Source organism: Balaenoptera acutorostrata, chromosome 4 (genome assembly GCF_949987535.1).
Source record: "Balaenoptera acutorostrata chromosome 4, mBalAcu1.1, whole genome shotgun sequence".
Lineage (NCBI taxonomy): Eukaryota > Metazoa > Chordata > Mammalia > Artiodactyla > Balaenopteridae > Balaenoptera > Balaenoptera acutorostrata.
In genome coordinates this window covers 84,057,536-84,076,309 of record NC_080067.1, presented here as the reverse complement: position 1 = coordinate 84,076,309, position 18,774 = coordinate 84,057,536, and the positions used below count along the sequence as shown (strand labels likewise).

Below are 18,774 nucleotides of genomic sequence, written 5' to 3'. Positions count from 1 at the left end.
CAGTCAGCTGCCTCATCACCTAGTGCTCTTTCTACTTGTTATAATGACAAATTCTGCTAGTTAAAAATTGATAATATACCATTTGAAACAAAGGAGGTTTGAAAGGTATGCTTAAGGTAGAACATTGTCAGAAAAGGTGCTTATGCATCAATTTCTAGTTATGCATTGGGGAATCCTTTGGAGAGTTTCCGTCCTATCTACAGACATTTTCTCTCTTTCACTGCATAGTTTGTTCAGAGTGTGGGGAGTCATAACAAATCCTGGAAACACAAATCAGAAACATAAAGAAAAATTGAAAGAAAAGGGGAAAATAAAACTAGCAAAGAGAGGCAAATAAACATTTTCAAAAATGAATGGGCTTCCCTGGTGGCGCAGTGGTTAAGAATCTGCCTGCCAATGCAGGGGATACAGGTTCGAGCCCTGGTCCGGGAAGATCTCACATGCCACGGAGCAACTAAACCCGTGAGCCACAACTACTGAGCCCACATGCCACAACTGAAGCCCATGAGCCTAGAGCCCATGCTCCACAACAAGAGAAGCCACCGTGATGAGAAGCCTGGGCACCGCAACGAAGAGTAGCCCCCACTTGCCGCAACTAGAGAAAGCCTGTGTGCAGCAACAAAGACCCAACGCAGCCAAAAATAAATATATAAAATAAATTTATTTTTTAAAAAATGAATGGAGAAAGTCAAGAATGGAGGAGGAGTAAAACAAAGAATAAGAGGAATGCCTCAAGGAACGAAAACTGGCAAAAATTATGGTAAACAATAAATGGGAAAAGTCCATTTATTTAAAAAATATTTTATTAAGCATCTTCTGTGTGAACATTTTTTAGGCAGTAGATATAGAATGATGAATGAAATAATTATAGTCTCTTCCCTCAATTTATAAGAGAAAACATATAAAGAAATTCATAGATATACAATTATAGTTGAAAAAAGGAAGCAATCCTATGAAAGAAAAAAATTAGACGTGGAAAAGTTGGACCTATTTTTGAGAGTGTTGTTAGGGAAGGGCCTATCTGAGGGGGAAATATTTAAGTGAATCCTTACAAGATAAGAAGGAATCAGACAAAGCTTTGAACTTACACTTTTGACCAAGGTAGAGTAACAGGGACAAGATTTAACATCCTGCCTCAAATAAACAGAAACAGCCATAATAAATGAAGCTGTGCTTTTTAAGATATGGGACATCAGACAATGAAGAACAGTAATTTCTGACAGATAAGAAACAAAAGAAGTGAACCCTATAACCATACCTCTTTACTGCCCTGAGAGAGTTTGTAGACTGCAGCAAAGGGAGAAGGGGAAACCCAAGAGGAAACCAGTCAACTCCTTATGCTGAGAAGATGGAGATGAGAAACTGGGGAAACCAAAGCAGCTACAGCTCCTAAAGAGAGGATCCCAGAGATCTACAGTTTCCTCCTCCAACAGATCAACACATACGTATGATGTAGCTACCCAGGGATAGGTAAAGAACCATCTGAAAGGATTAAAGGAAATGGTACCCAACACTCAAACAAAGGGAATAGTGCCTATTTTTTCCCACCAGGCAGACTAAAAAAAAAATATATATATATATATATGTATATATGTATGTGTGTGTGTATGTATATATATATATATATATATATATATATATATATATATATATATATATATATATATATATATATATATATATATATAAAATTCACATCCGCTTCTAATTAACATTGTACTGGGGATTCTAGCCAGTGTAGTCAGGCAAGAAAAAGAAATAAAAGTTATCCAGATTGGAAAAGAAGTTAAATCATCATTTTTTCATAGACAACATGATCATCTATGAAGAAAATCTAATGAAGTCTACGAAAGAGCTACTAGAACTAGTAAGTGAGTTTAACAAAGTACAGGATATAAGGTCAGTATACAAAAATCAATTTTATTTCTGTCAACCTGCAACACTTAGCCATAAATTAAACAACAGGTGTGAAAAACCCATGCATTGAAAACCAGAAAACATTTCTGAGAGAAGTTAAAGAAGACCTTAAAAAATGAAAAATTACATGTCTCAATATTATTAAGATATCAGTTCTCTCCCAATTGATCCATAGTTCAATACAATCCCAATAAATATCCAGCAGACTTTTTAATAGAAATTGACAAACTGATTCTAAAGTCCATATAGATATGCAAAGGATTTAGAGTAGCCAAAACAGCTTTTAAAAAGAACAATCTTGGAGAACCAACACTACCTAATTTCAAGACTTTTTTAAAAATTAGTGTGTTATTGAGTCAGGTTGGTATTGGTCCAAAGACAAATATGTCAGTGGAACTCAACAGACTCTAGAAATACATCTACACATATATGGACAACCGATTTTTTACAAAGGTGCAAAGGTAGTTAAGCAGAGAAAGCATAGTCTTTTCTACAAATGATATTTAAACATTGAATGTCCTTTTGTAAAAAAAGTAACTTTGATCCATACTTTGTACTATATTTTTAACAGTTAACTTACAATGGATCATAAGCTTTAATATAAAACCATAAATCTAGGAAGAAAGGAGAAAAATTTTGTTACCTTAGGTTAGGCAAAAGTGTTTTAGATAATATCCAATGACGTGCTCCATAAAAGAACAAACGTATGGATAAATTGGATTTTTTCAAAAGTAAAAATTTCCGCTCTTTAAAAGACACTGTTTTGAGAGAGAAAAGTTAAGCCATGGACTAAGAGAAAATATTTGCAAAGCATATATCTGATAAAGGACTTGTATCTAGAATACATTTTTTAATTTCTCAGAACTCAATAATGAACAAGCAACCCAATAAAAATATAGGCCAAAGATTTGAATAAATAATTCACAAATGAAAATATAGTGATAAAAATAAGCATATGAAAAGATACTCAAAAACATTCATTATTAAGAAAATCAAATTAAAAGTACAATGAGATATAATAATACATCTATTATCATGACTATAATTTAAAAGACTGATCATACCAAGTACTGGCAAGAATGTAGAAGAAATAGAATCTCTTACACACTACTGGTGGGGATGTACAATGGTATAACCATTTGGCAGATTCTAAAGATTTAAACATACACTTATAATATGACCTAGCCACTTTACATCTAGTTATTTACCCTAGATAAATGAAAGCATATATCCATACAAAGACATTCATAGCAGCCAAAAATTCAAATATCTTTAGTAATCAAAAACTAAAACAACTAAAGTCTCCGTCGAAAACTAAATGAATAAAGAAATCTCGTATGTTTGTTCAATGATTTACTACGCAGTAATAAAAAGGTATGCACTATTGATATGTGCTATACCATGGATGAATCTCAAAATAATGAGTCTTACATTGAGTTAGAGAAACCAGACAAAAAAGGGCAGATACTGTATGATTCCATTTATATAAAATTCTAGGAAATGAAAACTAATGCAGAGTGACAGAAAGCAGACCCATGGTTGCATGGGGATGGGGAAGGGGCTGATATGGAGAGGGCTGGAAGACAGGGTTACAAAAGGACACAAAGAAACTCTTGGATACATTTATTATCTTGATTGTAGAGATGGTTTCACAAGGGTATACACATTTCAAGATTTATCAAACTAAATACTTTATAAATATGTCAGTTGAACCTCAAAGAGTTATTTTTTAAAAGAGAACTAGGCACATGAAGGGCAGGGAGCAGTGTATTCCAGGCAGAATGAACAGCTTATAATGAAGGTTCTAAGGTGGTTAAGGACTTTAACTATCTTCTAGAAATAGAAGGTCAAGGAGGCTTGGGGTGTAGTGATTGAGAGGGAAAGTGGGTTAAGATTTTGATGTCTAGATGAGCAGGGACAAGATCATACAATCTTCTAAAGCAATTATAAGAAATTCTGTTTTGAGCAAGAAAATGATATGCTTTGATTTATATCTTAAAAATGTTATCCACACTGCTGAATGAAGAAAATATTGTGGGGCCAAAAAGAATGAAAGCCAGTATACCAGTTGGGAGGCCTATATTATACTCCAGGCCGGAAATGAAGGTAGCTTTGGCCAGGGTGATAGCACTGTTGTGGAGAAAAAAGATAGGTGCAAGAATCACTTACAGAGCTACTAATTATAATTCAATTTGGGAGATCAGAAAGTGGAATCAAAGATTATTTCCAAATTTGGGCTTGAGCCAATGACTGTCATGATATTATTTACAAAGATGAAGAAGCTAGGGTTGGGGCACAGTATGTTGGTAGGGAATAGAGTTCGGTTTTAGACATGTTAAATTTTGGTGTGTATTGTTTATCCAAGTGAAGACGATAAGTGGACAGGTAAACAAATCTGAATATCAGGGCTGTAATTTAGTATGTAATGGCATGGGAATAAAGTTATGTAGGCATGGAGGGAGCAGAAGAAGGGAAGAGGGGGCTTGTGGATAAAGAAACAGGAATTTCAACATTTAATTTCCAAAGGAAGAAGAGTAGCTGGCAGAGAGGACTTGCCAGAGAGAAGAGGAGAAATGAGGAGACTATTGCAGAAGCCAAATTAAAGGGGAGTGTTTCAAGAAGTGGTCAGTCACATCAAATGCTACAGATAGGATAAGTAGGGTAAGCTTAGAAAAGGGTCTAGTGGGTGTTGTGCTGTGAAGGTTATTAGTGACTCTCTAAAAAGTAGTTTTGGAAAAATATTGGGATAGAAGCCACAATTATATTAGACTAAGGAGTGGCAAGTGAGGAAACAGCACAAGTAAATAACTCTTTTGAGATGTTTGGTTATGAAGGGGTGCCAAAAAATAGGTCAGTACCTGCATTGGAATAAAGTGTTAAAAGAAGGATTTTTTTCATTTTAGGTAAAGAGCATATTTTAAAGTTGATGTGAATATTGAATGATCCGTAGAGAAAGAGAGATTGGTGGTAGGGGACAGAGGAAATAATAACTAAAGAAGCAAAATCCTTCAGAAAGTTAAGGGAGAGGAAATCAGAGCATATGTACAAAGATTAGTATTTAACAGGAAGTTTTCTCTATTGTAATAGAGAGGTACATAAAAGAAAAGGAGAAAGCTACAGAATCAGAGGGATAAGTTACAAAATGTATGATTTGGTTGAGAAATGAAACAAGTGATTTTTACATCTCTGTTTTTCAGTTCTGTATTTTAATAGGTTTCCTTTCTTTTTGAAATCAGTTTTACAGTGTTTTCTTACTCCAAACTTTGTATTGAAAAGCACACTGATCTGTAATTAGTAGGTAAAATATAAGGTTCCATCTTTGAATTCTAAAAAAATGAACAAAGAAACTAAAAATAGGGGAGATATTATTTAGTAATATATGTGAGTTTTCTAGAGTTTAGTTTAACAGTAATTTCAATGTGACTCGAACAAATAAAACAGCTAATATAACTTAGGGCAGTGGTTCTCAACCTGGCATGATTTTGTCCCCCAGAGGATATTTGGCAATGTCTGGAAACATTTTTTGTTGTCACAATTGGGGGGAGGAGTGCTCTACTGGCATCTAGTGGCTAGAAGCCACAGATGCTGATAAACATCCTACAATATATCACCCCACAACAAAAAATTTATCTGGCTAAAATGTCAATCAAATTTGAAAGCATTGAGACCAGAGAAGTTTATATGGTAAATGGTAATTTGGTAAGAACATTCCCAAAGTGTAGACTATTTATATATGTGAAGACATTTGTACACTGGGTATTAGTCTCCTAAAGAATATTGGTATTTTATTTAACATTCACAAGTTGCTACTTCAAATACGATATTGATTAAATTATCCAGTAAGACACATTATAGGTATATAGTCTTAGAAATCTTTAAATAAATGTTGATATAATTCATTGCACCCAAGGGGGTTTTGTCTTCTGATATTCAATTATTTATTTACCGTAAAATATCTCTATCTGATCTTAACCGGGATTTACTATTTTCTAATGAATCACTATACAGATCTTCCAAATTTAGTTGTCAATTTGCTTTACTTTATCCATATATCAGACATAACTTTCTCTACATAATCTTTGGGAAATCTCACCATTGAGTGTTCAATATATTATGAGGAAAAGCACAATTATTTGGCATTACCCTGAGCACTTCAGTGAATACCTACTAGTGTCAGTAATGGATTAACCAGTTTACCTGGTTTCCATTCCTTTGTTCCACATGCCTTCAATACAGCTTTAACAGTATTTCCAAGAGAGTAGATTTAAGTGGAGGGGCTTTCCATTTCCAGATAGGATGTTGAAAGATATAAAAATTCTTCATCCCTATGGTAACAATGACGACAACAATAATAATAAAATCCTGTGATAATAACAATGATAAAATTAAAATTATACTTTTCTACCGAGGCTTCTGAAGAGTGGTGGATTCAAAGAAGCCTTGATTAACTGAATTCCAGAGAGATAAGAGCCATTCATAGATAAGCAGAAAACTGCAGCTGCTTTTATACCTGGGGCAAGTGACTGAGCTGGACACAGGTCAGGAAAGGAATGGGCCTTATATAGATGGACAGACTGCAAAGAATAGGAACAACTATAGGTTTAATGACTATCTGGACTGAACTTTTGAGTGGGAATCTGAAATAGCTCTAAACACAAAATTATTCAGTTTGGCAATTCTCTGCCAACTAACCCCACCACTCTCAGAATTTTTCTGAGAGAGTGGCAGCAAATAAGAAAGCACAGAGAATTTATGCAGTCTCAAAGTGCTTGCATTCAGGAGTTATTATAGAATTTGACCCAAGCTGAATTAAACTATCTGAAACTGCATCTCAACCCTCTTTCTGCACAAATACTGGGAAAATTAGGAATCAGCCCCTTGAGGAAGGGTTAGGGAAGTTTGAGTGTTGGATTGAGGAGCAAAGAGATTTTGAAGGGAAACCTAATCTAATTAAAGCTGCAGACCAGCCCTAGTTCAATTCAGTACTGTGTAGAATCTGATTGATTAGCACTTCACTTGAGTTGTCTAAGGACAAAAATTGGTAAGGCTGTAAAAAACTTAAGCAACTCTCTTAACCAAATTGGCCTAACTGACATAAATAGACACCTACATCACACTAATGAAAATGTGCATTTTTTTCATTAGATGTGGAATATTCACAAATATAGACTGAGTCATGAAACAATAAAGAATTAAAATCAAGCAGAGTAAGTTCTCTGATCATAAAAGAAATTAAATTAGAAATCAGTAACAGAAATATGTCTTAAAATTCCCAAATATTTGAAAATTAAGAATAGCTCATGTCTCTTAAAAAAGAAATCACAGGGAATTTTAAAAATATTTTTAACTTAGTGAAAGTGTAAGCACAAAATATCAAAATTTGTGATATTGAGATGTTACTAAGGTAGTGCCTAATGGAAAATTTAGAACATTAGAAGCTTAAATTAGAAAAAAGAAAGATCTCAGATCAGTAATCTAATAGCTCTACTAATATCAGACAAAATAGATTTTAAATCAAAAAATTTCACTAAAGAGGGACAATTTAAAATGATAAAATGGTCAATATATCAAAAAGATATAACAATTATAAATATATGTACCTGACAACAGAGCTACAAAGTACATGAAGCAATATCTGACAGAATCAAAGGGATAAATAGACAATTTGACAATAATTATTGGTAATTTTAATACTCCACTTTTAAATATAATATGAGAACTAGGCAGAAGACCAAAGAGGAAGTAGAAGACTTGAAAAATGCCATGTATAAGACCTGTACACTCAAATCTACAGAAAGAAAATGTTTATACATTATTTAAATGGAGGAGATACCATCTTTATGGGTTGGAAGACTCAATATTTTTAAGATATTTATTCTACCAAATTATCTATAGATTTATCACAACTCAATAATAATCTAGCATATCTTTTTTATAGAAATTGACAAACTGATTTTAAAATGTATGTAGAAATGCAAAGAATCTAGAATAACTAAAACACTTTTGCAAAAGAACAAAGTTGGAAGATTTCACTTCCTGATTACAGGATGTAATATAAACCTGCATTAATTAGATAGTGTGGTAGTCAAAAAAAAAAAAAAAAAAAGACAAATAGACCAATGATTACAGAATAGAGAATCCAGAAATTGACCCACACATACATGGTCAATTTATTTTTGACTAAGGCGCTAACACAAATCAATGAGGAAGGAAAATCTTTTTAACAAATAATCATGAACAACTGGGCAAATAGATAGGGGGAAAATGGACCTTAATCCCTACCTCACACCATAATCAAAATTAACTTGAGATGATTTATAGTCCTGTAAATGAAAGCTAAAAATTAAAAAAGTTTCTTGAGAAAACAAAGAGTGATATTTTCATTACCATGGGGTAGGCAATGATTACTTATACAGGAATCAAAAAAAAAAATTCAAAATAAAAGAAAAAAATCAATAAATTGCCCTTAAGGTAAATTAATCTTTTGCTCATCAAAAGACATCTTATTTTCACCAAGAAAATAGAAAGATAAGTCACAAATGGAGGAAAATATTCACAATACCTACTTCCAACAGAAGACTCTTAAGCAAAATATGTAAACAATTCTATTGAAGATTTGGCACTACTCAGTTCTGTAACCTTAAATAGTTTAAACTCTCCGAACTTACAGTTTCTTATTTATAAAACGTAAGGGTTGGGATAGAGTGTGACAATGGACATTTTCTAAAATTCTATGATTTTTTGAACCTACAGCAAGTTTATTGGTACAAATTATATAAAGAAGGGGGTGGTGGAAAGGAATATGAGTAAAGATGGTTTGGGTAATTTACAATGGCTCTTAAGTACCCCTGGGTATGGGGATTTACATTAAAGTAGAAACTCTGAATATTTATTTACAAAGAAAAAATATGAAACTCTCCAATAAGGGTAGGAAAACCCTAAGGATATTTTGTGAATGCCACAGGAATGCAGACTGGCAGATAGTGGGAATTACAAAATGTTTATTAATCTATTGTGCCTATCCTTGTATTTTTCAGGAAAGTGACAATAGAATATAAGAAATATTAGAAATGAGAAAAATATAGTGATTATAAGAAGGAATTTGATACCATTGAACAAATCATTGAGTATTTACTATACAATACTGCATTTTTATAAATAGGTATAATAGTCAAAATTTGTTATACCTCCTTGCAGGTCTTTTAAAAAGCCAATAACCGTTTCTCTTGGAAGTGGAAGATTTGATTAGATCTTTTTAAAAACCCCTTCTACTTCATGTTTTTCTTGGTCTATTTTCAGATGAAACTACATCATTTACTAAAATAGTTACTTCATATGAAAAAATAAGAAAAGGAATTTTATATCTTTCCACCATCATATTCAATTACCCTTTATATATCAGTTAGTTATTGCTTATTTTTTCCTATGTCATTGTTAAAATTTTCCAAAATACTTGTCATAACATAAGCATAGATAAGTTCTCACAGGGGAAAAATAAAACCTTTTAAAACTTCTAGGAATTAATAAGAATTATCTACAAAATTTTAGCAAATTTTCTCATTTTTTGTCATTTCATTTTCAGGTTTAACTGAGCTGAATGACAGTCCAGTTCCCCTGGAACTTGAGCGTTGCAAGTCTCCCACTCCAGGTAAACATGAGTGGTATTTTTCAATCTTCTGAAGATTACTTCACTGCAGTAATCTACTGCTTTATCTTCATAATTCTTGAGAAATTCATAATTTTGGTAATTAGGTGTAATTTCATTTTGAAATTTAACCATAAGCAAATTCTATTCCAAAATAAAATAGAAATAAATGTCTTAAAATATTTATTGCTTCCCAAAAAATTAAGATCAGAGGTATGAGTGTAATACTTTTAAAGACATTTTAAAGGAAGTTATTTTGCAGATATATTAATAATGCTAAGTAAAAATTATAATATTATACAGAAACTCTCTCATAGCTAGAGCTGAATTAGTGGGAAATATATACTGTAGGTGCAGTAACATATGAAACCATCCCTCTGGATCATAGTTTTAAAACATGTATATTCATTGGCAAAAGAAAAATGATAATATATGTTGTGAGCCCATTATATTAAAAATATGAGTATAAAGGTTCTTAGGAATAAGTTTGTAAGGTCTGTGGAAAAAAAGGGTATAGTACAAATTGTTGGGTGTTAGCACTGTGAATAATTTGCTTTTAAAAAATTTTTTATTTACCTGATTTTTCTATAATATACACATAGTAATGTGTAAATTTTTAAGCACCAAAAAATTAGGTATATCTTTGACATTGAATTGTAGATCTGTTTTCAGAGAGTATCAAAAAATTATTTTTTTATTTAAATTATTTTATTTAAATATTTTATTTTTAACTTCATGCAAATTTATAAACATTTAGTTATCTCTTTATAAAGCAATGAATTTTGACTTTTAGAAATTCAGCTGGAATTGTGACATTCTTCAATCTACTTCCTTAAGAGTTGTTAGATGTTTATTGTTATTCTTCAGGAATGTAGGCTGAATAGAATCTAGTTGTGTCCTGTGTAAATTTCTGTTTTAATCATATCCATTTAATCCTTATTTTACTGCTTTCATGTTAATCATGGTCTCATACATTTACCCTTTCTTTTGCATTCCCATTGGCACCATCCTAATATAGGTATTTATTACACCATACCTAGAATATTACAAAATTATTCTAACAGGTGTCTCTATTTTCCATCTCTCTCTCTTAGAATTCATTTTGCATATCATGTTGCAAAATTAATCTCCTTAAAATATTACTTTGATATTTTCCCGTGTCAGAAATCTTCAATTAAAATATAATTTAATATCCTATATCAAATTCAATTAATTTTACCTCACTTTAAATTCTCATCCATAATCTGAATTTGAATAGTAATACATTTATTAGGTTCTAATATCAAAAAGAAATGGAATAAAATAAATTTCCCTCCCATCCTTCCCCATACATTGTTTCTACTCTCTTGAAAAAATAAACATTATTGGTAGTTTCTTGTTTATCCTTCCAGGCAATTTGTGTTTGTAAACAAACCAAAAAGAAACAGACTTTTGCCTTCTGTTTTGTACAAAAGTAGTATATTATGCACTTTGTTGTACTTTGCTTGTTTCACTTTACAGTGTATCTTGCTTTCCATTTCATTACATAAAGTATTTTCTTATTCTTATTTACATTTATATGATATTGAATTACATGTGTGTACTATAATTTATTTAATCATTTTACCAATTAAAGGACACTTAGTTTAGTACCAGTCTATTGCTATGTCAAACAATGCCACAGTGACTAACCTAGGTACATTCCTCACTTTAAATGTGTGCAGATATATCTATCAGATAAATTCCTAAAATTGAAGTTGCTAGGGCAAAGAGTATACACCTGTTTAATCTTTATAGATATTCCCCAACTGCTCTTCTTGGGGTTTGCAACAGTTCTCTCTCCTTCTAGCAATAACATGAAAGTATTGGTTATCAAATTTTTTTATCTTTGCAAGTCTATTTGGTAAAAAGAATATGTCAATGCAGTTTCAATTTACCTCTCACATATTATAAGTGATGTTGAACACCCTTTTATATATTTAAGAGTTCTTTAAATATTTTTTGTAAATTATCTATTCATATACTTTGCCCATTTTCTATAGGGTTGTTCATTTTTTTAAAATTAATTAGTCCTCTTCATAAGTTAAGAAGATATTCCCTTTATGACATGAGATCCAAATATTTTTCTCAATTTTAACTTTTAACTTTGCTTGTGGTATATCTTGCCTTAGAGCAGTTTTTTTCTAATCATTGATCTTTTCTTTTAAGGACTTCTTATGCCGAACAATTTAAATACTATTGGTTATCTACTTTTTAACATTTTAGTAGAATTCCCCTGTCATTTACCCTTTATAGTTACTTATCTTGTATATTTGTACTTTCTCTGAAAAGAAAATTTTTTTCATTATGGAACATTTCTAAAAATATACAATACACATATGAAAAGATTGAGAGCCTTTCTTTAATTAGGGTAACTAAGTTGATCTATTTCGCTGTTTAAACCCAAACAGTGGTTTTATTGGTTTTTTTTAATTTGTCTTTTAGCTTACTGATTTCTGCTTTATCTTTATTAATCTCCTCTGTTTTCCTTCATTTTACTTTTTCCTTTTTCACCTTTTTGTGGTAGATGCTTAATTCATTTATATTTATTCTTTCTTACATATTGATAAACAAGGCTAAATTTCTCTTTGAACTGTTTTAACATGTAATAGCTTTTGATATATTATGATTGCATTAAGAGTATTTTCTATATAGTAAACAGTTTGTTTATATTTCTTTGACCCAAGAGTTATTTAATGTAAATGTGTGGCATTAGGTAGCCATAAGTTTTACCTTATTAATCATGTTATTTAAGTCTCTCATGTCATTACTTATATTTTGATTACTTGACTTGTCAAAGATGGGGAAAAGGTGAATTAAAATATTGTATTAATCATGTGTTTCTGTCTATTTTTCCTTGTATCTGCTGTTTATTTTTTAAAATATTCATGTGTAAATATTTGAAGATATATCTACAAAAAAATACATTCTTTACCATTAATCACCATTGTTCATTTCATATTGTGTCCTTCACCTGAATTCACCTTGTTTGCTATTAATACCACAACTCTTGCTTTTTTTTTTTTTTTTTTTTTTTTTTTTACAACTCTTGCTTTTATTTTTAATTTCTTTTTGTATTCCTTGGCCTTACCTCTGTTGAGGTAAACTTTTTTTAAACTGAGGTGCAATATGTAAACCTCAAAGTGCATAACTGTTAACAGTTCAGGTAGACTAGTTTTTACAAATGAATACACCAAGTAAACTTACCCAGATCAAGATTTGGAATGTTACTAGAACCCCAGACACGTCCCTTATGCCCCTCTCAGCCACTAACCCCCACAAAGTTACCTGCTATTCTGACTTTTATCATCATAGATTAGTTTTGTGGGTTTTGGACTCTTAGATGAATGGAATCATTCAGTATTTACTTTTATTTTTTGCTTATTTTGTTCATTATGTGTATGATATTCATCTATGTTGCTGAATGATTTTTATTGATGTGTAATGTTCCATTATATGAATATATCTCAGTTCATTTATGCAGTTTATTATTGCTGAACATTTAGGTGGTTTTCAGTTGGGGGCTATTATAAGTAAAGCTGTTATGACCAATCTTGTCTAATTTTTAATACAAATATAACTCATTTCTGTGTTACATGTATCTGGGAGTGAGTTTTGAGGTCATAGGGTATGCATATGTTCAGCTGTTCAGCTTCAGGAAATACTACCAAGTTTTCTAAAGTGGTTGCACCAATTTTACTTCCATTAACGGTGTATAAAAGTTCTATTTGTTCCACATACTTGCCGATTTTCTTTTTTCAGTTTCAGTCATTCTGGAGTGTATATAGTGCTGTCTTGTTGTAGAATTAAATTGCAATGCATATCCCTGATGTCTAATGATTTTGATGAACTTTTACATTGACTATTTTTAATATCCTTTTATAAGATATTCAAGTATTTTACTCATTGTTATTACGTTGCCAACTTTCTTTGATATATAAGAAATTCTGTGTATGTATGTAGATAGGTAGATACATACATACAAAGAAGTACTTTTGTTGGATGTATATAGTGCAAAATATCTTTTCCCATCCTGTGCCTTGCCTTTTACTCTCTTAAAGGTGGTCTTTTGATGAGCAGAAGTTTTTAATGCTAATGTTATTCAATTGATCAATACTTTCTTTCATTGTTAGTGCTTTATGTGCTTTGTTTTATTTTTAAGAAAATCTTTGCCCGTCTCAAGTTCATAAAACTATTTCCCTATCTTCTAGGAGGCTTACTGTTTTACCTTCACTTTTAAGTTCAAGTTCCATTTGAAATGTACTTCTGTGTCTAATGTGAGGAAAGAGTCAAGGTTTATTACTTTCATTTAGGTATCCAGTTGACAAGGACCATTTATGAGAAAACTATCATTTCCCCCACACTAAAATGGTACTTTTGCCATAAATTAGTGTACTCTACCATGTATGTGCATGTTTCTAGACTTTATGTTCTATTTCATTTGCATGTTTACCATTAATCCGATTCCACACTGTTTTAATTGCTATAGCTTTATAGTATTGCTGGTAGTATAGGTCCTTCAATTTTGTTTTTGTAGTTCTTTTTCAAGAATGCTATAGCTATTTTAGGTCTTTTGTTTTCATATAACTTTTAGAAAAAACTAGTCAGTTTGCACCCAAACAAATATGCTTGGATAGTGATTGCAATTTAATTTCATCTATAGATCAGTTGGTCAGAAATGACATTCAACAATGAATTTTCCACTTGGTATCTCTCCATTTATGTGTCTTCTTTACTTTCAGTAATATTTTTAGTTTTCTTTGTAGAGGTCTTACACATCTTTCATTAGCTTTATTACTCAGTATTTGATATTTTTATGTTGTAAATTTTTAAATATCTTTTTATTATTTTTTATGGCTAGAATATAAAAATAATTAATTTTTGTATATCGACCTCATGTCTGGAAAATTTGATAAACTTATTTCAGTAATTTGTCAATTCTTTTAGATTATCTATGTATCCAGTTATGCTCCCCCCTGTTAAAATGACAGTTCCATTTCTTCTTTCTAAAGGAAGAAATTAGCTAGGACCTCCAAAACAATGCTGAATAGATGTGGTGTTAGCAGATATCTTTTCTTTTTTCCAGTCTCAGGTATGAGTCTTTCAAGATTTCTGAGTTAATTACAAGGAATATCTCTGAGTAGGAGAGGTCAGAAATTAGGAAAGCCAGAAACCGATAATCATTTTATAACTGCTTTCCTACATGGTTCTTAAACTCCCTTTTAGCCCAATAAACCACAAGTAATATAGGGTGAAGTTTAATATTTTATTAAATTAAATATTAATAGAACAATAATTCTAATTAATAGAATGACTATTAAATATTTCCTTTAGGATGATGAGAGAGACAAGAGTAGGGATTGGGAGCTGAAAGGGTCCCAGTAAGCCAACCAGAATGCTGATGTTCTCAGCTTCCAGGATAACAATCATTTCATATTACTCATTCACCCAACTATTTAACAAGTAATTTACAATATCTACAGTTAGAGTGATATTATGATATCCACTGAGAATAAACTAATGAACAAAATTAACATACCCCATGCCAAATGGAACTGACAGTCTATCTGCAGAAACCAACATTAAAGCAATAGGTATACAAATTGTTATTATTTTTCCTTTAAGCTGTGTAACCATTTTTCACTCACCAGGTAAGCTTGTGCAGTTTGTGCACTGCATAAACATGCATCCCAAGGGGGTGAGCAGAAGCTAACATGAGCCCCAGCTCCACTTACCTGGAACAGAACTGCAGTCCCCTAAATGAAGCAGCCCCTTTATCTTTGGCCCAAGAAACTAACCAAGCCTTCAACTATAGACTTATGTCTGCCCACAAGGTGTGCATTTTTCTAATTTGTCCTACTTGAAGGTTTGCCTTTAAAAATCATTTTCCCAGTTTAACATCATTTTCTAGGTTAGCATTAGGTCCTAGTACTGCTGCTACCTATGCAGCTATTCATCTTCATGATTCTCACTGTCCACAATATACAATAGACTTATAATGCTACCAAATTCAAGTGAAGACTAGGGTGATAGAAATATTTATCCTTAAAAATATCTTTATTAAAAATATCACAGAAACTAATGTCACAAAATACTAAAAAAGAAGTAATCAACTCTGTTGTTCTCAAACCTGAGTTAGAACTAGGTCTCATAGCCTAGTTTGAATGCTGCTTCTGTGTGATTCTACATGTCTAGAACCCCATCACATCCTCCAAAGAAGAATGCTTCTTGCTCCCAAAGAGTCCTCTGTTGAGGCAGTACCAAAATACTCAGGTAAAGGCACAAAACAGACACCCTTCCAAATAGTTATCATGAAATTCACCTCTAAGGTAAAAATACTTGGTTTACGTGGGCTAAAAATTACATGCCAATAGTTTTTTATTCCCTTCCTTTAGGACTTGCTACCAGAACTCCCGAGGCAGCACCAGGCTTTTATAGGAATGAAATACCAGCTGTGAGACAGAGGAATCAAGTACATCACTTGCCAGGTGAAAGTGAAAATGTCTTTTATGAACAAAGAAGTTATTCATATCTCCATAATTTTCTAGACTTCACAATTTGTCTCAAAACCTTTATTCTTACTCGTTGTGCTGAAAACACAGGTCCCTCACGGTGAATGAAGACTAATTTCCCTAAAGCAATGGTTAAAACTATAGACACCAACTTCATGAGATATAAAGCAGGAATTCCTAAGGCTTTTGACATTTGCCATAGAATTTAGATAGTGGTGGTTTTTTTTTTTTTTTACTGTAAACCTGGATAATTTCATCAGGCCTATAAGAAAATAATTGAGTGGCCAACAGATAATTCAGGGAAAACCTAAGAGCCAAAAAGTAGTTTTGTAAAAATTCTCCTTAACTCTTCATGATACAATTAAATATTTTCTGTGATCAGAAACAACTATGATTATCATGGAAATTCCAAAGAATCACCTCAAAGGGGCAATGCTCTCTCAAAAATAGTGAGCAGAAAAAAGGTCCTGTAAATTTTATGCAGATTCATTGAATATATGATGCTGCTCATAGGGACCAAATCAGAATAAAACACAAGTTGTACAGCTTTCTTAAATTAGGCATTCATTACAAAATAGTTGTGACTAGATTTACAACTTTAACAAGCATGAATTACCAATGTTCTAGACCCCAAGTAAAGTCAGTGACTAAGGAACCTAAAAATAATTGTAACCCACAATTTTCCAAGACAGCAGTTTCTTTTTTTTTCCTTGTGTAATACAACACCCCTGTGATATGCCTTTTTTCTGATGAGAAAACTGAAGCTCAGAGTATTTAAATAAGTGAAGCTAGAATCCCAACTCAGTTATATTTGGTTGTAAAGCCTAAGCTTTCCCCCTGATTTTCATTAATAAATTGAGAACAAAAATATGGGAATTACAAAAAATAATCACAATTGGAATTATATGACATCCGGTCAGTGGAGACAAGATGGTGGAGTAGAAGGATGTGAGCACACCTCTTCTTACAAAAACACCAAAATAATAACTGCTGAACAGTGAACAACAAAAAATGGTGGAAAATACCAAAAAAGATCTCCTACATCCAAAGACAAAGAAGCCACAGTGAGACAGTAAGAGGGGCACAATCGTGATAAATCCCATACCCACCAGGTGGTCAATCCACAAACTGGAAAACAATTATACCACAGAAGTTCTCCCACAGGAGTGAAAGTCTGTGCCCCACATCAGGCTCCCCAACCTGGGGTTCTGGCAGTGGAAGGAAGAGCCTACAGAGAATCTGGCTTTGAAGGGCAGTGGAGTTTGATCGCAGGAATTCCACAGGACTGGGGGAAACAAAAACTAGAAGAACTAAAGAACAAACAAACAGATGAACAATATGATAAGTGAAATACAAAATACACTGGAAGGAATCAATAGCAGAATAAGTGAGGCAGAAGAATGGATAAGTGAACTGGAAGACAGAATGGTGGGAATCACTGCTACAGAACAGAATAAAGAAAAAAGAATGAAAAGAAATGAAGACAGTCTAACAGTCCTCTGGGACAATATAAAATGCACCAACATTCACATTATAGGGGTCCCAGAAGGAGGAGAGAGAGAGAAAGGACCTGAGAAAACATTTGAAGAGATAATAGCTGAAAACTTCCCTAACATGGGAAAAGAAACAGTCACCCAAGTCTAGGAAGCACAGAGTCCCAGGCAGGATAAACCCAAGAAGGAACATGCAGAGACACACAGTAATCAAATTGAAAAAATTAAAGACAAAGAAAAAATATTAAAAGCAACAAGAGAAAAATCAACAAATAATATACAAGGGAACTCCCATAGGTTATTAGCTGATTTTTCAGCAGAAGTTCTGCAGGCCAAAAGGGGTTGGCAAGATACATTTAAAGTGATGAAAGGGAAGAACCTACAACCAAGAATACTCTACCCAGCAAGGTTCTCATTCAGTTTTGATGGAGAAGTCAAAAGCTTTACAGACAAGCAAAAGCTAAGAGAATTCAGCACTACCAGACCAGATTTACAAAAAATGCTAAAGGAACTTCTCTGTTGGAAAAGAAAAGGCCACAACTACAAACAAGAAAATTACAAAGGGAAAAGCTCTCTGGTAAAGGCCAACACACAGTAAAGGTAGGAAATCATCCACATATAATTATGAATTCAAAACCAGCAATTGTGAGAAGAGGAGAGTACAAATGCAGGATATTGGAAATGCATTTGAAATGAAAAGATCATCAACTTAAAACAATCTTCTTTGTATATAGAGTGCTACATCAAAACCTCATGGTAACCACAAATCGAAAATCTACAAAGATACACAAAAAAGAAAAAGCAATCCAAACACAACATGAAAGTTATTCATCAAATCACAAGAGAACAAAACAGGAAGAAAAAAGACCTTCAAAAACAAATCCAAAACAATTAACAAAATGGCAATAAGAATATGTATATCAATAATTACCTTAAACATAAACAGATTTGTGAAATGCCCCAACTAAAAGACAGAGTGGCTGAATGGATACAAAAACAAGACCCGTGTATGTGCTCTACAAGAGACCCACTTCAGATCTAGGGACACATACAGCCTGAAAGTGAGGGGATGGAAAAAGGTATTCCATGCAAATGGAAATCAAAGAAAGCTGGAGTAGCAATACTCATATCAGAGAAAATAGACTTTGAAATAAAAACTGTTACAAAAGACAAAGACAGTACATAATGA

General features: G+C 32.5%; 1 protein-coding gene across 10 annotated transcripts in view; it reads left to right on the top strand.

Moving 5' to 3' along the window:
- The window catches only part of STXBP5L (syntaxin binding protein 5L), a 384,033-nt gene that overhangs the window by 297,274 nt on the left and 67,985 nt on the right, over window positions 1–18,774 (top strand). For 5 of the 10 annotated variants that reach the window (XM_057545862.1, XM_057545860.1, XM_057545859.1 and 2 more), the window contains 2 exons: window positions 9,500–9,565; window positions 15,976–16,068. In XM_057545862.1, the coding sequence (XP_057401845.1) occupies window positions 9,500–9,565; window positions 15,976–16,068 (159 nt within the window). The remainder of the gene's footprint in view (window positions 1–9,499; window positions 9,566–15,975; window positions 16,069–18,774) is intronic. The other 5 variants (XM_057545863.1, XM_057545861.1, XM_057545866.1 and 2 more) reach the window with 1 other exon arrangement.